This window comes from Coffea arabica, chromosome 4e (genome assembly GCF_036785885.1).
Source record: "Coffea arabica cultivar ET-39 chromosome 4e, Coffea Arabica ET-39 HiFi, whole genome shotgun sequence".
Taxonomy (NCBI): domain Eukaryota; kingdom Viridiplantae; phylum Streptophyta; class Magnoliopsida; order Gentianales; family Rubiaceae; genus Coffea; species Coffea arabica.
In genome coordinates, this window is record NC_092317.1 from 38,471,905 (window position 1) to 38,493,756 (window position 21,852).

The 21,852-nt window shown below is 39.7% G+C and overlaps 2 protein-coding genes across 2 annotated transcripts; both read right to left on the minus strand.

Moving 5' to 3' along the window:
* Positions 1–1,559: 1,559 nt before the first annotated feature.
* Positions 1,560–6,210, minus strand: LOC140006110 (PLASMODESMATA CALLOSE-BINDING PROTEIN 2-like). The gene is made up of 4 exons (XM_072047851.1): positions 6,021–6,210; positions 5,191–5,430; positions 5,056–5,089; positions 1,560–2,076 (listed from the first exon to the last, which is right to left on the minus strand). Exons 1-4 carry the CDS (start codon positions 6,070–6,072, stop codon positions 1,785–1,787), a joined length of 618 nt encoding a protein of 205 aa, XP_071903952.1. The 5' UTR covers positions 6,073–6,210; the 3' UTR covers positions 1,560–1,784.
* Positions 6,211–13,669: 7,459 nt separating this feature from the next.
* Positions 13,670–14,296, minus strand: LOC140005607 (uncharacterized). Its single transcript, XM_072046617.1, has 2 exons — positions 13,960–14,296; positions 13,670–13,905 (listed from the first exon to the last, which is right to left on the minus strand). Exons 1-2 carry the CDS (start codon positions 14,294–14,296, stop codon positions 13,670–13,672), a joined length of 573 nt encoding a protein of 190 aa, XP_071902718.1.
* Positions 14,297–21,852: the final 7,556 nt, after the last annotated feature.

A 21,852-nucleotide genomic window follows, 5' to 3' on the forward strand; every position in this document is an offset into this window, starting at 1 on the left:
TTGAACCAGCTTTTTTTTTTTTCCGATAAAAAGAGTTAACTGCTCGAGAATATTGGCCCATGCTATCGAGGCATTTTAGGCCGCACATTTGAAACTAAAAGAGAAACTTTTCCTTTTCTGTTTTTGTAGACTTGAATTCAATAGTCGGATCCATCCATGTCAACATAAGCCAGCCCGGGCCTCAAACCACGTCATGCAATAAAGGGTTATTATGACTTTACCTCTTAAAGTTTAACGTCACTATCAATTTCTCTCTTAACATTATTTTTTAGTCATTTTACTTTTAAGACTAACGGTCAAACTTAACGTAGTTTATTAATTCAAGTGATAAGACATGTTTAACCTTTAAAATTATTACCATTTTACTCTCATAAACTATAACTTTATTATCAATTTACCCCCTAGACTTATTGTTTAGGCAATTTACCCTACCATTAAACCAATTTAACAAGTTAAAAAATTTTAGAAAATAGAGCCCTCTTTTTTGTATAATAAAAACAATAAAAAATTTAGAATAACTCTTCTCCTTTTTAGTATAAAAAAAAAGTCAAAACATTAATCGCTTTTTTTTGGCAATCTTATAAATATTGCAAAAAATAGGGGAGGGAGAGAGATAGCTCAATTCTTTTTTTTAATACAAAAAAAAGAATTAAATATTTTTATTATTTTAAAATTACTTTACTTTTCTGTTTATTACTCAATTGCAATCCTGAGGACATTAAAGTAATACGATAATATTAGGTTTTCTTTATTTTCTTTCTTAACAAAATCTAATTTTCTGTTTTCTTCTATCCTATCTCCTTTTCTTTTTTAAGTATTAATAAGTGTGAAAAAAGAATTTTGAGAAAACTCTTTTATTTTTATGTTTTTGGAGAGTGAAAAAAAGGAAGAATAATTATTCCAACTTTTTTATTTTTAATTATATATAAAAAGGGTAAATACGTTTAAACATTTTTAACATACTTTTTAGATTAACGATAGGATAAAATATTTAAAGAAAAAAACAATTATATCACTATAATTTAAAGGGATAAAATGATAATAACAATGTAATAATGTTATAAATAAAATGGTACTTTTGTCAAAAAAAATTTAACATGCTGAGTTGAATTACCTATCGATAAAATGACGAAAAGATAATATTATGGAGTAAATTAATAGTAATGATATATTTTAAAAATAGGAATATGTAAGAGGAATATTTTGTATTCAATCCCATGAATAAATAAAAATATATTATTAAAAAAAATGATATATTTTAAAGGAATAAAATAATAATAACCCTGCAATAAATAATTAGTTGTTTGCATAGTAGATTGTTTATCAATTTTATTTATTTGCATCATCAATTTATTTTTCAATCACTTTTTATTTCTTTTTATTTCACATGCATCGTATAAAAAATATGTCATAATATTTTTTTTAAAAAAAAAAGAATTGTTGCAAATAATCTGCCATCCGAACACAATTCCCGGAACTTAACAAATGCAATAGGAAAAGTTAGGAGAGACGAGATGACACATCAGAAAGCATCCAGCAGTAGCAGCACCATCCAAAAGGAATCCGAAGCCCATAATAATTTGCATATAACAGGGGCAAGCAAGACAACAAAATCAAGCTGGCTGGATTAGCTTATACAACATATTCCCCTGCATAGTACTCTTTAACATTTCATGCCACTAGTAGTTAAAATTCACATGCACTGTGCATACAAGAGAAACTGCTTCTGGACATAACTTTTTTTTTTTTTTTTTGTCACGCATTATCTCCTCACTACAATTTGATCAAGCCCACCAAAATACAAGTCCATAAAACAGGAGAGTGATCAAGGAAGAGGATGTTGGGCAAATCTTGGCTAGTAAAACCCTGCCTGCAGCTTCACTCATGTCTTGGTTGGTGCCAGATGGACCTAAGCCATTGTTGAATCCTCCAGCTCCGAGTCCTGATGATGTTGATGGAGTTGTGACTAGAGGAGAAGTGCCTGTGGGACTATTGATAGTGGGGGTGGCGGTGGTCGGGGTTGCAGTGGTCGGCGTGGCAGGGGTGGTGGTTGTCCCAGGAGGAGCAATTGTGCCACTGGGCCGAGTAGATTGGAGCAATTCAATGTGTCATGAAGGGAAAATTAGTAGCTCAACAAATTGGCCAAAAAGAAATGATAACGGTAATAATTTTTTTTTAAAATTTTTTTTTTTTTTGGGTACGAAATGAACAGCAACAATAATGTTAAACACTTGAGATATTAATAAGCCAAGTCCCAAATTTTGAACGGGGAAAACAAAGAAAAGGGAATGTTTATATTTGTTTGTCATTCAAGTCAAGGTTTAGAGGAGTGAGTTTTCTCAGAGAAATTTATATTGAACATATCTGTTTTTTTCTTTCCTTTTTTTACAAAAATTAAGATAGGACAAAGAAGGCATGTGGCCAAATAGGAATTGTAAAAATGAACAGAAAAAAGGAGAAAACCATGATATTATTTTCCACTCTTTGTCCTAAGCTGATATGGTAGAAAGAGCCCAAATTGCACAAGCAAGCCCAAATTGTACAAGCAAGATAGTCAAATTTACAGTTTTGCAGATGTACTTCCACTAATTAAATCCAATTTGTCTCTTCCAATTTATAAACATCGATCTCTCTACTACAAGATTTAGTCAATTTACACTTCCAGCAACAAGTTAATATTCTCGTTGGACTTAACATATATTTGAAAGTGAAAAGTGGAAAAATAAAAAAAAGACTCATGCAGTAATTTCTGGATAAAAAGAAATATATTTAGGACTCCATTTTATTTTGTTCAAAAATTGTTCTTTTTCAAAAAGATGTGTACTGATATTTCAGCAAGAGTTTCTCAAATGGTCCAAAAAGTAAAGGCCAAATTCAAGGAATATACCAAAAATTACTAGTTAATAGTGCTATGTTACTACTTTATTCATTTGGACGTCTCGATAAAAAGAAGCAATTTGGAAATCGGGCCCGACCAAAACCAAATACCTGTGGGATAAAAGTTAAAACGTTCCCCAAAGAAAAAAGTTTTGGGATAAAAATATCACAGTACCCAAGAAGATATCAACCATTTAAAGTAGATCTAACGGCTTTTAGCAACCTGGCATAAATTCTTGAGCCAGCAAAGATTGATGGTGCCCTTTCAGTACGGTCCAAAATTTATCTGCAACAGAGGATTCTTTGGCTTCCCATACATACCCCACCACCCCAGACTCAAAAATGAAAAAAAAAAGGACCAGAAATGGAGAAACATAAAATTACTTTTTCAATCCCCAAAAGACACAAAACTCCCCGGAAGATTTTTTTTATCTGAATAAAGTTATGTGAAATGTTTAAAACTGGGAAATTATTATTTGCAAATTTTATTTAAACAGGAACAGGAAACGAATGTTTGTAGCTTTTTAATTTGTCTATGACAATGACACTTCCGTTGGTTGTTTAACAAAAAAAATTGACACTTCCTTTGGTCATTTGACATATAAATTAGACAATTATTATAATTCTTCACGATAAAATTGTAATTAAAATCAAGATTTAAGAATATTTTTTCCTTTTTCAAAAGTAAAAATGTTAAAACAAATAAATAATACATCAAAAGCTTGTGCCGCAATATGAAATGTTTTACCACAGTTACTGTGAAACAGTGAAAGGTAAAAACTTTAGATGCTATGAGCCTATGATGAGTCATGACAATAATTGCGCCATCTTTAGAAACAGCAGTACAATCAATAATAGGCGGTATGGTCAGAGACACCATCATGCAATTACAACACACAGTCAAAATGACAAAAAGGGCACACGCAGTCACACACAAGAGAACAAAAGTGCAAAATAAGGTATACATGATTGGATCTTCAAATGCAGCTACAAAGTATGTTTCTTTTTTTTTTTCTCAAAAAAAAGTATGTTTCTTTTTTAAAAATGATAGTTGTATTTTGCTTTTTGTTAATCTCATTTTTACTATCATTTGTACTGAGAATACAATTAATAAAAAATAAAGTATGATTAACATTTTTCTTTCTTTTTTATAATTAAATAGCTACGAAGTATGATTACTAAAAGATAAGGAATCATCTGAATGAGCACGAAGGATTGATACTCAAGTGCTTTAACACAAAGGTATACTTTATGGAGAAAGAATAGGAGAGATGCCCATCCCACTAAAGCTGAAAAATATAAGAATATAGAGCACCTTAGGTGGAGGAAAAATAAACCATGTATACAATCCAAACACATCTAAGCAGCTAGAATCAATTTTTTTCTGATAACCAAATAAATAAGCATATTAACGTTATGTACCTTAGAATAAATTTTTGTACTGGGTCACCTAGGGGTTGCTGGGATGAAGTATATTAATTTTTTTTCAAAAAAAAAGTATATTAATTTGTACTACAGAAGAAGAATCAATTAGACAATAATAATATGTGTGAACTTTCAACTACTTGGATGATGCAAAGTGATTGACCACAATAATCCCTTTCATCATGGTGGTGGAGCCATGGAGGTGTAGCACTTTAACTTTATGGGAATGATGGAAAACTTTTGAAAATCCGGCAGACCAGGCTTGCATTTTTATTTACCTACATCAAATAATTTCAGTAGTTTGCTCTAATGAATTAAAATAAATGGTCCATGCTACCTACAAACTTTATCAGTACCTAGACAATAATTTCTTTATTTCCCTTCAAAAGAGTTTCACAACCAAGAATGAAAAGGACTAGGAAATTAAGATGACTTTTCAAAATTCTATTAAATGTTATATGTGACTACTAACAATTCTTTCAAGAAATAAAAAACATGACTATAAATTTCGTTTCTAAGTTCTCTGGAAACTTTTAAGGTTAGAATAGGTATTTCAGTCTTGGAACCAATGAAATGCAACATCACACCTCAGCGGTACTCAATGAAGTGTCACGCTCAAAGATGGATACAAGAATCCAAAACCCTAATATAGCATAATTAAATCCACTAGAGTATTATTTTAGCCAATAAACTAAATAAATTGATTAAACAAGATGAAATAAAACACGCACTGTGAAAATGAAGAAATCATACCTTGCACTAGCAGGATAAACGCAACCATTTGTGCCTGTAATAATTGGTCACAAGAACAGAAATTTCAGTAAAATTTTCTTTTTTGGGGAAAGAATGTTTACAATCATGGTAAATAATTTTTCTAGTGACACTCACTAGGATCACTTGTGACCACAGTGGCAGTGCCAGCAAAATCACAGGAGCCAGGAGTTTGGCCCTTCTTCTGAAAAAAACTGTTGACAGCATAGCTGCAATGAGCTCTAACAGAATTGGGGCTATAGCAAGCCCCATTTTGATGAGTAGCTGTGCAATCTGCCCCAGCTCCGCAAGCATAGTCCAGTGTTTTCTGTAGAGTTGCATCGTTCACTCCTTCCTTGCAAATGCACCACGTTGCACCTGCAGATCACCAGATCTTGAATGAGGATTTTGGCTGAAATAATATAGAGATGGGAGCACCAAGAAAAGAAAATAAAAAAAAAAGGGCTCTGTAAACATAAATTTTTTCTTGTGGAAAGATAAAAGAGATAAAAAATAATAACAAAATGGTCCAAACCAACAAAAGAAAATAAAATAAGTAAAGAAACGATAAGAAGAGAGAATAGATAGGAAGAGGAAGATTGAGCAAAGTTAGGAGTTATCAGTGAATTATTTGTATCCAACCGAAAAAAATAAAGAAATAAAAAAAAAAAAGATTAAACCACGTTTTGCAACATGAGCAGTAAGTAAAGTGGTACTAAATTATATTTAGTGCTGTTGTGTAAATTATATTTTGGCTGTAAGCAAGGAAAATCTATCCATAGACAACAGTTCAGAAGATGAAGTTCGAAAGGGCTGTGTGAATATGGCAAAGTTTATGATCAGAAAATTAATAAGACAACCTTGGAAAATGGAAATGCAGACGATATCATATGATGCGTTGCAGCTTTAGCAGCTGAAGAAAGAATGAATGAAAGGTAAATAGCAACAAAAGAAGTTAAAAATCTTACTTGAATGACCAGCCATGGCCAAAATAAGCATCCCTAACACCAAACCAGCCATGATATTGAGAAGAGAAAAATATAAGATTAAGAAGAAGAGTTATAATTTGGTTAACAGAAAATGTACTGAGCACTTGGGTGTGCTGTGAGTTTAGTGAGTTATCAGTAATGAGAAAGTGAGCGAGTAGGTGAGTAGAGTGACGTTCTGGGCTAGCAAATGGGTAGAATTCTAGATTTCGTAGACAGGAAAAAATCAATTGAGCAAGAGCTTGTTTATTATACATGGTGGGCTGGATGTGCCCGGGCTGAACGTGGCCCAGGCTGGTGTCGGTTCATAAGTCCAACCATTTTTTTCTTTGTTTTTTGAAATTTTCTAATCCAATGAACACTCGTTAACACACTTACAATTCACTTAATCTACCATGTATATATACATACTAATAATTATTATCTTTTCTTGTATTTATGAACTTTCTGTAATTAATCCACTTATATTTATGCATTTTCTCTAATTAATCATAATTGTTTAAAAATCTAATATCTGATATACATCTTAAATATATCTTTTTTCTTTTGACAAAGAAGGTAGGAAAGGGTCAAGACTAAGCCCCAAAAGTTTCATGTGATGTTATATCTTCTTCCTTAACGTTATTTTTGTTGTACATTCCTCTTACCCCTCATTTGGTATATAGGAATAGCCAGAATAGAAATGTCTTTCTATCCAAAATATCTTTCCACCCAAAATGGTAGGGAGAAAATTTTATCATTTCAGTGTGTGGTAAACAAATCAAAATAGAATATTAATTCATTTTTTGGTATTTGGTATAATCCATATTTAAATATCATAATAGAATACAATTAATACAAATTTGAATTAATTGCACTAAATTAGTTTAGAGGACATAATATTTGTTATTGTTATACTATGTTTTTGTTTGTTTACATGGAATTTTGACATTTTTTTGCTTTCAAAATAATTGATGATTGATATTAAAAATTTTCAATTGTAATATTTAATTCATTCTAGCATATAGATTTTTGTGTTAAAATTTTACGTCCACTAGCAATATAATTAATTAATTAGCAATGTAAACTATAAATTACATGAAGCCAAACAAATATAATATATTTTTAAAACATATTATTTTTATTTTTATATAAAATGCAAAAAAAAGTTCACAAAAATTTTCAAAAGTTTATAAGGATAAACTTGACATCCTGTTAATTTGAGCATTCTAGAATGAAATTAAAAAGAACTTTCCCAAGATTTCTTTTGAGGAATGTAATTTTAGAAAAAAGTTGGAAAGAGCATTTCAAGGAAAAAGGCCTTTCCCACTTAAATGAACCATGCTAAACTTGGAATTGAATGAACATGCTCGAAAGGACTTTCCTTTCTAGGCCATTCTTGCATATCAAACTTGGGGTTAGAGTTTATCACATTTTGTCCTCCTGAACTTTAGAGGTAATTATACTTTACCATCTTCAACCTTAAAAATATATACTTTGCCCCCCATAAAAACTGGTTAAACGTTAGAGAAGTCAACTCCATCAAAAAGTTGATTCTAATGACATTTTTCCTTTTATGAGAGTTGAAAATCCAAATTTAGGTATCATACTTATTTGACATTATAGCAAAAATTAATTACCTAAAAATTTAACGTGTTTTAAGAGTAATCAAACTTGAACATACAAAAATATACGTTTTTTTAGTATTATCAATTATTTCAATTAAGGATACAAAGAAAATGATTTCTGTTTGAATTGATATTGACAATTGTCTAAAGGCATGCTTTTATTATTATTGTTATTAGGGTAATATTATTTGCACTCCCACCACTCCATTTTTATCTTAATGAGACCATATTACCCATGTTCTAATTTCTTTCTTTTCATACCCTATCTTGTCGTACATGTCCAAAAGGTAAAAAAATTTAACATTTGCTTCTCTTTTTCTAAATCTACATAACTATTTTTTAATTTATTTTTCATATTCTTATTTCAATTTCAATTTTACAGATTTTTGATGAGCACAATTGAGGTTCCATTGCATCATCTGGATACCAGATGTTGTTGTGTTTTTCTTGAAATATATTAGAAAGTTTTACTCCCTCTATGGGGGTTATATGAGCTATTCTTGGTAGAATTTTTGAAAGTTTAGTGTCTTATTTATGAGACATTGTATTTATACTCAGTTTTTGGTCATCTTTGAAGGTTGAGATTTATTTATTTATTTGATCTTAAAGTTTGGAATCTGTTCATATTACATTGCTAGATTGATCTTTGACATCATATAATTTCATAAAGTTTTGTAGAAAAATACATAATATACATTAGTGACAATTTTAAATTGCCCATTTTAATGTGTAATGGAATAATTATTTGGTTTTAGAATGTAAGAAAAAATCTAGTAAAATTAACTCACAGGCAAGGAGAAGAAATTAGGGAGGGAATAATATGATCTCATCAAAATAAAAATGAGATAGTGGGAGTGCAAATAACATATGGGGAGTACAAATAATATTATGTTTATTATTATTATTATTATTAAGCATTTTTTTCTAATAAATATATTTTCTTGCTAAGGAGAAAGTTTTAAGTATAATAAAATATATCAATATCATTTTGAAATAACCAAAAATAAATAGCCATCAATTTTTGGTGATATTTTATGTACTATCATGTTTTATTACATAATCTTGACAAAGTGCTTTTTAAAAAAATAGCTTGAAACATTGTTTTAAAAAAATTGAAAAACGTTTTTTGATACCAAATCTGTTAAACCTTTTACGTACCTCAATTCCTTTCTTAGGTGTTCATTGAGATCAAAGATCTTGAGATTAATACCCATAATTTTTAAAAGATTCTTAAACAAATAAGGTTGTCTATAATATATGGTAAACAACATTAATAATGGAAGGCACTAACTCTATCTAGAATAAATTGTGAAATTAATGTTCAGAGATTTTGAATTTATTTTGAAGCTACATGAAATTGTCAAGAACTAGATGGGATTTTTGTTAAAAAAATTTTGAAATTAAACTTATTCCATGTAATTGAAATTATACGGTTACCTTATGACCGTTTGCATATAGTTAAAATGAACTATAAATTGTTAAGCGCAAAAATGAAAAAAAAAAATGGTGGGTTATTATCTTACAAATCGCCTATTTCTTAGATGTAATAACCTTTAAATTTTGAAAATATAAACTTTGCCTCTTTGAACTTTGAAAAAGTCACATATTACTATAGAGGCAATTTTGATATAAAATTGTTCATGTAAGTTGTCACTGTCAAGAAATACTAATGGTATTGCTTGGAAGTGATAAAGTGTGACTACTCCTGAAGTTCAGCGGACAAAGTGTGATTAACTCTTGTTCGATATCAATTTTGACAATTAGAGAATTTTTGGGGTTTCCCATGTTTCCATCTTCATTTCGCAGTCCAAGCTTCTCGTACGACCTATTGTTAGGTAGTTTTTTCTATCCCCTTTTTTTTTTTTCCAAATCAAGAACTAAGTTCCAAAAGTATTTTACTTCTATTCAAAAGCATGAAACAAAGTTCAATAAATTCAACAACTTACTACTAGCTATTTAAGATCTTCCACTACAAATCATGAACATCTATCAGAGGAGGGGAGCTATGAATGTGGTAAAATAGCTCACATGCTTGTAGTGAACAGCTAAAATTCTGAGAGGAAATATTTTGGTTACTAACTTTACTATATATGCTTTTTTGATAATAGTTTCGTGAGTATTTTTTACACAAAATAATTTTTATGTGTTTCCATTAACAAATTTAATGGCACGCGTTCTTTTCATGTAGTTAGATCCTGCTTTTAAGGCATCTTTCATTCTCCTTCTCCTTGGCATCTTTTCTATTAATTGCCAATACAATGATATTAATATTTATTTACTAAATCGTTAGCCATGACTATTATATTTTCTTGTTTCTTCTCATATCGAAATGTCTCTTGTACTTGTATTGATATAGACTTGTCTTTACAAGCATTTACAAATAAAGGGCACTCGCCCCAAAAGTAACTTATAAGTCTTTTGTTAGATATAAAGAACAAGATCTTAGTTTAGACTTGTGAACCATAGACAATAAATTTATAAAATATTTTTATGAGCGATAAGTTATAACTCCATAATGTGTTGATATTAAGCACCCACAATTACTCTATTAATATGGTTGTCTAGGCGATCAATTGATATTCTTGATCTTTCTTTTCTATCTTTCTTTTATGTTTATACTAAGTAATGGATAAACAGACGAACATAAATTTTCTTGAATAGAGAGAGAGAAACCAAGAGCTTGATTATATATAAAGATTAGAACCCCTCTTATCATGGGTCTAGAGTTGTAGATAGACTCCATCTACTAATTAGATGATCATAAAAGAGTCTAAATATATTTAACATACATCTCCTTTTTTTTTTAAAGAAAAACCATACTATTTTATTACTGAATAAAACCAGAATACAGAGTTCGTAGAAACCAATCGTAATTTAACGGAATCAGATAGCTGGAGTACTACTCCCGTACAACTTGCACACCCAGAAAGGAAAACTCCATTGAATCAAGTCGAATAGCAGCCCTAACATCCCCAGGCAGCTGCTAAAGAGAGGTACAAAAAAGATGTGGAGAAGATCGCAACGCCGCCAATCTATCCGCAGAGGTATTAGCTTCTCTGAAGATATGAGTAACAGACAAGGGAAAACCCCATAACAGAGCCCGAATTCTTCGCAAAACATTACAAAGCGGCCACTTAGATACCATTTTGGAGGTTACCAACCTTACCAAGCTTACCGAGTCCACTTCAACTAGCAAGTTATCAACCATCCTGTTTTTACAAATCTGAAGACCATATAGCAATAAAAATCTCTCTACCAGTACTACATTTGCCTCTCCAAACTCCTTGTAATAGACAAAAATCAAACGACCCTCATGATCCCGAAGCAATCCTCCCCCATAAGCACGCCCTTGAAAGACACTCGCATCAGTATTCAACTTGACAAAAGGATTTGCTGGCCGCCTCCACACCACTGAGACACTCCGTACAACCCACGACAAAGTGCCCAACAAATCTAGCCCAGGGGTCGCTACAGTCACCCTTGAAGCTGGAGACAACAAAGACCTTTGCCCTCCCTAATTGATCCACAAACCGATGTATCATAGCAATAACTTGATGCACTTCAAATTGAGCACCTTCACATTGCGCCTTGTTCCTTGCCTTCCATAGCATCCATAGAACTAGTATTGGCAACGCAACCCTAATATGATTTGCGGACACAAAAGTGGATGAATAAAACCAAGATAAAATCATGGCAGTGATCGATGTAGCCTTGACCTCTAAAATGCCAAATCTGCAATTATAGTGATTCCAAACCTCGGATGCTACAAGGCCAGCAAGAAATAGATGATCACAGACTCTTCATGCTTACCACAACAAAAATAGCGTGAAACCAAGTTGATTCCATGCTTTTTAAGGTTTAACCCCACTGGCACAAACCCCTGCACAACTTTCCAAGAGAAAAAGGAAACTTTTAACGGAACTAATTTATTCCATATAATTTTGCCAACTGTAGATCTATTCCTTCGTGGCCTTGGAGCCTCCTAAGCGGACTTAACTATGAAATCCCCAGAAGGTGAATCAAGCCATACCATGCAGTTCTCTTGGTCTGGGTACAACTGTATTTCCTAAATCTTAACGACAACTTCTGCTGGCAACCAAGCTTTCAACCGCTCTACATTCCAACCATTCTCCCTATAGAATTCGGCCAATAACATATGAGGGGGATCGTATATAGAAACCACATTAGCTAGTGGCGTCTCAAATAGCCATCAATGATACCAGAAATCAACAAAACCCTTACCCAAACACCACCAAATTTTACTCTCAGCCAAATCATGAACACCTTGTAACCTTCTTCAGGATGGTGGTGGTCTATTAACCTGAGCTATTAGAGGGTGACAACCATTAATATACTTCTCATATATAAATTCTGCCCATATAGATTCCTTCTTTCGCAATCACCACCACAACTTGCAAGCAAATGACAAGGACATATCTTCAAATGATCGAAATCCAAGACCCCCATCCTCCAGCGGATAGAAAACTCTCTCCCACAATATCCAATGTATGCCTTCAGTCTCCACAGATTTATCCCATAAAAATAAGTTGCAAAATTTTGGCCAATTGCTGGAAGACAGCCTTGGGCAGATGTAAAACTTATAACAAGTACATAGGCAGAGAAGAGATAACATGCCTCAACAAGACCAATTTGCCACCAAATGACAACAACTTAGCACTCCCATGAAATAACCTGTCTCTCATTTTGACGAGAATCAGATCAAACAAAATACACCTGGTTCTACCCCTTGCAATAGAAGTTCCCAAGTAAGTGAAAGGGAAAGATTGATGTCGAAAGTGCAGTTTTGTAATCACCATAGCCACCTGACCATTTGTTGCTTGATTCGAAATCAAAAATGAACTTTTATGAGTATTAATCCAATGACTCGAATATTCCTGATATTGGGAAAAGAGATCAACTAGGACGTCTAAGCAGTTCTCCGAACATATGGTAAAAATCAAAAAGTCATCCGCAAAGGCAAGATACGGCACTTTGGAACCTGCTGTAACATAAAATCTGCTCTAATTCTGCATAAGCAATTGCAGTAATCCCCGACCAAGAAATTCTGAGACAAGCAAAAATAATGCCGGGGAAAGCAGATGACCTTGACGAACAACCCTGGTAGATTTGAAAAACCCAACTAGAACCCCATTTATCAACACAGAAAAACCAGTTATTAGACCAGGTCCTAAACAAAAGGTCGATCACCTATTTATGAAACCTGAATTGGCACAACATAAATAAGAGGAAGCTCCATTCCACCATGTCATACGCCTTTTCCAGATCTAGTTTCAACATTAGATTTGGATTACCCAACTTTTGATCCAACTCCAGGGCCATTTCTTGTGCTAACAAAATATTATCAGTGATCCCTCTGCTAGGAACAAAATCGGACTGCCATGGAACTATTAACTTGTGCAGCAAGGAATTTAATCACTTGATCAGAATTTTAGAGAGTATTTTGGAGCTAAAATTACATAAAATTATTGGCCTAAATTCTTTCCAACAAGATGCTCCTGGTATCTTGGGAATCAAGACAATAGTTGTGTTAGAAAACCCCTAGGTTGCTGTACCCCATTAAAAAAATCCTGTACAGGCCGCAGCAAGTCCTCACGGATGATTTCCCAATAGCCCTGATAGAATCCTACACCGAACCCATCTGGCCCAGGAGCACTCTCTCTTGACATCGAGAACACCACCTCCTTCAATTCTTAGAAATATGGGTAACTTCTGCAAGAAATCGTTATCTTCTAGTAGCAAACCAGGCAAAGGAAAGTCCAACTGTGGAAACACCCTACCCACCCGGTTAGATTGGAACAACTTCTCATAAAAGCAAACCGCTGAATTAAAAATCTGATCTTCGTCCTCAAACCAGTGGCCAGACTTACGTTTTATTCTAGCAATGAAGTTCCTACTGCGGCATTGATTAACAACAGAATGGAAGAACTTTGAATTTACGTCACCCTCTATAATCCACTTAATTGCAGATTTTTGCCTCCAGTACTCGCACTCTATCGATAAAACTCAAGCATGGTCCGCCTTTGCCTCCGCCACTCTCGTCCTAGATTTCTCATCACAATATTGGTCATACTCCGCCGCCGTCAGCAGTAGAACCTTCTCCGCATCCTTTACAGCTGAAAAAATATTACCAAAAACTTGCACATTCCATTCCCGAAGTTTCCTCTTGGTATTCATCAGTTTCCAAAAAAATCCAGCCATCCCTCCAACTGGAACTGGCACCCACCAAGCTTCTCTTACCACTATTAGAAACTCCAGGTGCTTTTACCATACATTAAGAAAACGGAACGACAAACCTCTATTTCTCGGATTCCCATACTTGATCAGCAAAGGACCATGATCTGAACGCTCTCGCAGTAAGTGTGATACTTTTGTACAATCAAACAACCTTGCCCAATCTACATTCACCAGAGCTTGATCCAATTGTTGCCACACCTTTCCATTAGTCCATGTGAAAGATGACCCGTCAAAACTTACCTCAGATAAATTGCACTGAAAAATCGCTTCATTAAACTCCTCCATATTTCGCGGGTTCGGGGAGGCACCACCCGACCTCTCGTCAACCTTAAAGATGACATTAAAGTCCCCTGCCACCATCAAAGGACTAGAAAACTGAGCATGTACCATAGCCATCATCCCCCACAACTCACGTCTCCCTACTCTCGTGCATTTGGCATAGATAGCCGAAAAGTTGAAAAGAAAGCCTAACCGTCCTACCTCCATATGAACAAGTTGCTCACCAAAACATGAGGAACCATAGTCACCTCGTCCTTCCATAGAGCCTAGATTTTATTCTTCAAAAAGACTGGCTCTTAGAGACATGAAGCATTCGGCCAATTGAATCTATTTGAGCCATATCTGTCATAGGTTCAAGTAACACCAAAATCTTTACATTATTTTTAGAACATATATTTAATAAAAATTTTTGGGAGTGAAGAAGCGCTAAGCTTCCCCTGACCGAGCTGACCTGATGAGCTCGGGGTGCTGATGAGAAGAGCGCGTCCCAAGCCTACAAAGCGAACAGGAGAGTGATCTAACAGGGAAGCCCCGAGGTCGTCCCCGAGGGCACTCCGACAATCAAATTAGTTTTCCGGTGAGTGAGATTCACGGGAAATAAAACAGTCGGCTATAATTGGCGAATAGTGAGCGTACCTTGTGCAGTTGGTGTGTGTTACCATTTATACCTGCTTGGGAGTCCGACCTCCGTACGTTTCGGGACCTGCTCAGAATAGTCTCAATCCCGCACTGAGGAGGATCCTCCCCGCCCTCTACGGGATCGTTCCCTGGAGCTCCTCGGAGCCCTAGCAGCGAAGGGCCGCGGGACGGTTCCCATGGGCCCGGGGTCTAAGCACAGCTCAGGCCTCCCTGGGCTGCCACGTGTATAGGCCCATGACGGGGCCTCTACACTAGCCCCCTACATTAGGTAGGGCTTCCAGGCAGATCTAATCTATACCCTTGCCACGTGGGAGCCCAGCATCGCACTGCTCTGCTGTGGTCACCTCTGGCACAGTGCTGTCAATGAAAAGCTGCGCCCGCGTCCTTTCAGTTGTCGCCTCTCTTCGGTCTCCGTACCGCTCTTAAATGCGTTCACATGGGGCGGTTCAAATTCAAGCAGCCGTTTCCCCCTATTTTGCTCCCTATAAATAGGGATTCCCAGATTTTCTCAGATTCTATTTGCCATTTTCCTTTCTTCACGTATTTTTTCCTACTCCCAAAGGTTTCCGAGGCAAGACTTCCGGCAACAGTGCCCAGATTCCGGCGGTTCCTCCATCCCTTTCCACTCCAATCATCAGTAAGTTCTTTTTCCCCCTCCTTCGCATTTTCTTTTCCTCCTTTGCCACCTTCTGCATTTTATGTCGGATCGTTTCGGCGTTACCTCCATCGCATCCCAAACTCAGGTCTCTCGCAGAGCCCCCAGAATCCTCATTTCTTCCTCGTCTTCGTCCTCATCTTCATCTTCATCTTCTCCTCCTCCTCTCTCCTCTTCCTCCGCTTCTAACCCCAACTTCCACATTCCTGACCTGCTCGAGCCCATTGATATCATGTGCTCTCCATCTGCCCATTCTCCTTCCGCCCGCATCTTGGAAAAGGCGGCCGAGCTTGATGCTTTCATCGATCAGCAGGCCACTTCCATTCCTTCCCCCAAGTCCCCACCCCTGGCTTCGTAGCCATCTATAGGGAGCAGCTGGTCGCAGGGCTCCGACTTCCCATCCCTTCGCCCCTAGCCGAGATTCTGAGCTACTGGGGGCTCAGAATCACCCAAGTCCACCCCAACTCGATCAGGATCATCACTGCGTTCCTGATCTATTGCCAAATCTGCTCCATCCCCTATTCTCTCTCTCTTTTTCGAGCCTCTTACACACTCAAGCTCTCCCTTCCTGGGTGGTACTACTTCTCCCGCTGAACTGTTGGTAAAGTTCGGGGTGGGAAGGGCACCCAGGACCTGTTCTACGGGATTCCCTCTTCCGTGAAGAACTGGAAGGGGGACTTTTTCTTTGTCAAGTCAACACATTTTCCTCCTGATGTGTGGAAGGTTGGGGAGGTCGAATCCGACCCCTACCCGGAGGACCTGGACCCCGAAGCCCTTAGCCAGCTGGTGAGCTACAGGGTGAAGCTCTATGCGGGCAAGTTCTCCAGCGAGCAGATATCTGCAGCCGAGCTGATGGGGACTTTGTCCGGGTCCCCCGAAGGAGTGGAGCCCTCCCCCACCAACTACGACACCTGTAATGCCACCTCTATGCTCCTGCAGCCCGTTGCTTCCTTCTTTCTTTCACTGACCCTGCTTTTACTAACTTGGTGGTGTTTTACTGCAGTGAGAAAACTCTCTAGGCTACTGGGCGCGCCACCCGAGCAGGTCGCTCCCACCACGCAGCCAGAGGCGGCGAATAAGGCCTCCGAGGCCTCTCCGACTCCTGGGGGCAGCCCGGCCCCCCAGAAGGAGGCCTCCTAATCTCAGTCCCCTTCCAAGCAGGTCGCCAGCAAAAAGAAGGTGATAGGGCAGAAGAGGGGCCGAGAGTACGAGCCTTCCCAACCCGGAAAGAAGCTTACGCCAGCTCCGGCCCAGCGCCCTCTCCTGTTGACGTCGGGGGGCCCTGTTCACTTGGGGGTTGGCTCCGCGGAGGAGCACGCCCGGGAGAGCGCTCCCCCGAGCTTGTGGCACTTCCGCCACGTGGCCCCCGTGAAGCCGGGACAGGCCCCCCCATGCACGACCCCCGTCACTTCTGCCCGTCCTGGGGGCTCTCCATCAATGACCGAGCCCAGTTCCCCGAAGTGGCTCGCGAGTTGGTTGCGGGCTCAGTCCTTCCACGCGACAGGAGGTGGATGGAGCTGGCCAGCCCGTCCGAACTCCAGGACATGTAATATACCGCCCAGGCCCAAGTAAACCCTCTTCCGCTTAGGCCCCTTGGGTCCTTGTTCCTTCCCTTGGTGGAGTTAGTGGTGTGCTAATTTTTACTTTCCTTTCCCCAGGCCAATGCTGCCGGTGCTGCCCTGGTGACCCGCTTCTCCGAACTGTCTCCCGATCTAGAGAAGTTGCAAAAGAAGAATCGGGAGACCGAGCAAAATCTTGCCCAGGCCCTTAAGGGGGCGGACTCCCTTAAGGCCAAGTTGGGCAAGGCCGAGAAGGAGCTGGAGGCGGCTCAAGTCCAGCTCGCCTCCACCCGGTCCGAGCTGGACCAGGAGAAGAAGGACGTGGCGAAGCTGAGAGAGGAGCACGCCATTGAGCTCTCTGGCACTGTCAGCCGGGAGCGCAAGAAGGCTGTTCGGGAGTTCATTTCCTCCAAATAGTTTGCCGAGGACGTGGCCCTCCTCAACCAGCCCATCCTCCAGGTCGGCTTCACGCGGGCCCTGGACCAGGTGAAGGGCTTCAACCTGCCTGACTTCGACTTGGCCGCGTTCAAGGATTACAACCCTGCCGCCGAGGAGAAACTAGACTGACTCTTCGATGGGTACTGCAAGGGGCATGCCCTGAAGGACCTGGTGGGCAGGAGTGATGTGGGGGCCGAGCTGGTGGAGGTTTCCCTGGGGGAGGACGAGGCTCCTGGCAGGGCTTCCGGGAAGGAGCCAGTGGCTTAGGGTAGCGGCCACTCCAGAAACCCTTTCCATCTTCTTATAAGGATGTGGCCATGCCCCGCAACTCATGATCTCCATAGATATCTTTTTTAATAGCCTTCACCATACGCCTCTCAGCATGTTTAAGGTGTACCATCAGCTCCCGCCTCAAACAGGTCGCCAGTAAAAAGAAGGCATAGCTAGGTTTTCCCTTCCTTGTATAGCTCGGTAGGCTTTGTAATAGATAGGGTCTGAATGCATATATGAAATGATGTTTGAATGAAACTATCTGATTTTGACCTTCAATCCTTGCTAGCGCCGAACTCTAGCAACCGAAAATTCACACCGACCTCCCGGGTCGGGCGCCAAATAGATCCACCAAGGCAGCGTGCCGGCCTCTTGGGTCGAGCATCTATCACACTTTAAGCTAACAACTAAGTTGTCAGGGACACCAAACCATCAAACTATCAGGCTGATTTAGCAATCGAATTCTAATAACTGGAGCGACGTGCCGGCCTCCCGGGCCGAACACCAAACCTCTAGACTTTAAGTTACGCCGACCTCCTGGGTCGAACGTCAAACCTGATTTACTGAAGCAACGTGCCGGCCTCTTGGGCCGAGCATCCGCCAAACTATAAGCCAACAACCAAATTGTCAAAGGACGACAAACTGGGGTCCCATCAAATGATCAAACTAAGTTAACAACCAAATTCCAACAACCTGGGCTGCGTGCCGACCTCCTGGGCCGAGTATCAGACCCTAAGGTTTCTTGAGCTTCGCCGACCTCCTGGGTCGAGCGGCAAAATTTTAAAGTCAGTCCTGCCGACCTCCAGGGTTGAACGCCAGTTCTCGAACTTTAAAGGCATTCCATTGATTCATTATCTTACTTTGTCCGCTAGCCGCCGACCTCCTGGGTCGAGCGTCAAAATTTTAAAGATAATCATGCCGACCTCCTGGGTCGAGCGTCGATCTCTCAGACTTGAAAGGCATTCCGTCCGTTACCATTCATTCCCACTCAGGGCCCCCCACTAGGACACTTAGCATTATCTGAGTGTGCTAGTGTAGAAGTGAAAAGTTAAACGACATTGATAATGAGAATGGACTTAAAACTTGAAAGCCAAACATTTATTTAATGATGAACTTGCATGAGGATTCCCGAAAATACAGTAAGATGCCCTGGACCAATCTATCCTACGAACAACCGCAAATTCGAGAAGTGCCAAGTGCGGGGTAACTCTACTCCGTCTAATTTCGCAAGCTTACAGTACCCAACCCGGCTTGTCTCTAGGACCTTGTACGGCCCCTCCCAGTTCGGATCAAGCTTGTTGGAGCTATGAGCTCGGCTAACTGAGTTCTTTCTCAGGACGAGGTCTCCTGGCTGGTACTGCGTATTCCTCACCTTCGCGTTATGATAGCGGGCGAGTTGACTTTTATACTTAGCCATCCGTATCGCCGCTTCCTCACGCTTGGCCTCCAGCGTGTCCAAGTTGCACCTCAGTTCTTTTTCGTTGGCTGACGCGACGAAAATTCTGTGTCCGAGGCGAGGGGAGGCCGACCTCCGCGGACACCACCGCCTCCGCCCCGTAAGTCAGGAAGAACAGGGTCTCATGAGTAGCTGTCCTCGGCGTAGTGCGGTAAGCCCAGAGGACGCTAGGGAGTTCATCTAGCCAGTTAGATTGGGCCAGTTCCAGCCTAGTCTTCAACCCTTGCAGAATGGTTCGGTTAACATTTTCTACCTGGCCGTTGGCTTGGGGATGACCGACCGAGGTGAAGTGTTGGCTGATCCTGAGCTCCGCGCACCAGCTCCTGAAGGGGTTTTCGGTGAACTGTCGCCCATTGTCGGATATCAAGACATGCGGAATCCCAAAACGACAGACTATGTTCTTCCAGAAGAACTTCTGAATTGCCCTTCCAGAGATAGTGGCCAGAGGTTCGGCCTCCATCCATTTTGTGAAATAGTCGATGACCACCACGAGGTGTTCGTACCTTCCGGGAGTTCGGGGAAAGGGACCCAAGAGGTCTATTCCCCATTGGGCAAAGGGCCAAGAACTGTGGATTGGGACCATCTCCCGAGTGGGTTGGTGACGCAGCGGGGCGTGCACCTGGCAGGCTCGGCATTTCTGAACAAGAGCCGCGGCATCCCGAAACACCGAGGGCCAGTAGTAGCCTAGGAGCAGGCATTTTTTGGCCAACACTCGGGACCCCACATGTGCTGCGTACAGGCCTTCGTGAACTTCTCGGAGGACATAGTCGCCCTCTTCAGGAGTTATGCACTTTAGCCAGGGAGACAGATACGACCACCTGTAAAGGGTCCCCCCGGCGTAGGCGTACTTAGCAGTTTTGAACTGGAGTCAGCGAGTCTCGGTTTTGTTCACTGGGAGAGCACCCGAGTTGAGAAAGTCCACGAGGGGAGTCATCCAAGTGGCCGGGCTGTCTATAGCCAAGACCTGGACCTGGCCAATGCTTTTTAGCTTAATTACCTCCACCAAGACTTCATTGCTCAGGTGGGCAAACGAGGAGGACGCCAGTTTCGACAGGGCGTCCGCCCGCTTGTTCTGAGACCTCGGCACCCGCTCAACTTCGAAAATGTCGAACAGTTTTATCGCCTCCCGCACCTTAGCCAAATATTTTTTCATGACATCCTCCTTGGCCTCGTACTCCCCGCGGACCTGGTAGACTACGAGTTGAGAGTCACTCCGGACCCTGATCGCGGTTATACCCATCTGGTAGGCTATCCGCAATCCTGTCAATAGGGCCTCGTACTCAGCCTCATTGTTGGATGCTGGGAAGTCAAATCTGAGTGCGCAGGTCAGCTCCTCCCCGGTGGGCGAGGTGAGCAGCAGGCCGGCTCCGAGATCGATGTTCTCTACTGTTCGCTTGGAACGGGTTCTCGCCATCAACACAACTACTCGTACCTTCCCTGGTTCCCACAGACGGCGCCAACTGAAGAAGCGCTGAGCTTCCCCTGACCAAGCTGACCTGATAAGCTCGGGGTGCTGATGAGAAGAGCGCGTCCCAAGCCTACAAAGCGAACAGGAGAGTGATCTAACAGGGGAGCCCCGAGGTCGTCCCCGAGGGCACTCCAACGATCAAGTTAGTTTTCCGGTGAGTGAGATTCACGGGAAATAAAACAGTCGGCTATAATTGGCGAATAGTGAGCGTACCTTGTGCAGTTGGTGTATGTTACCATTTATACCTGCTTGGGAGTCCGACCTCCGTACGTTTCGGGACCTACCCAGAATAGTCTCAATCCCGCACTGAGGGGGATCCTCCCCGCCCTCTACGGGATCGTTCCCTGGAGCTCCTCGGAGCCCTAGCAGCGGAGGGCCGCGGGACGGTTCCCATGGGCCCGGGGTCTAAGCCCAACTCAGTCCTTCCTGGGCTGCCACGTGTATAGGCCCAGGACGGGGCCTCTGCAGGGAGTCTGATCGAGAAATACCCCATATGTTCCAAACAAGAATGTTTATGGCATTAATCATTAGAAAGCAAAGAGGACTTAGCATTCGAGGGGAACTGTTGCATCCTCTTATTATAATTGATTGGCTGACCCGATCTCTTATTATAACATACATCTCCTTACTTCCATTAATTATCTATTCCTTTCAGAATTGTGTAATTAGTTATTAATATCTTCTATTATGTAGGGCCCATTTGGAGCTGTGGTAGTTTATTGAAAATTACTTCCCTATTAGAGTTTTAATTAAAGTACTTATTAACTACTTAAGTGCTTTTAAATATATTGTTTGCAAACATAGTTCAATAAGTACTTATTATATTGAATAATATGTAATTTGAAAATTTTTAAAAGTATTTATCTCTTTATTTGGTTCATAATATAGGATAAAATGATTAAATTTGATGTTTTATTTTTTAAACCACAAAAACTATTCTAAAAGCACCAAATTTGAGCTTTTGCTAAAAGTACTTTTAACACCAAAAGCTCTACTCTTAATTTTATGGAATGATATTCATCAAACACTTTAAAAGCACTTTTAGCACCTAAAAGTGATTGTTTTACCAAAAGTACCGCAACCCCAAATGGGGCCATAGTTGTTTATCCTTCTAATTAATGACATAATATCTTAATAATATTACATGTAGTCATTGTAGGCCACTTAAATGCATAAGAAGTGTAGGAA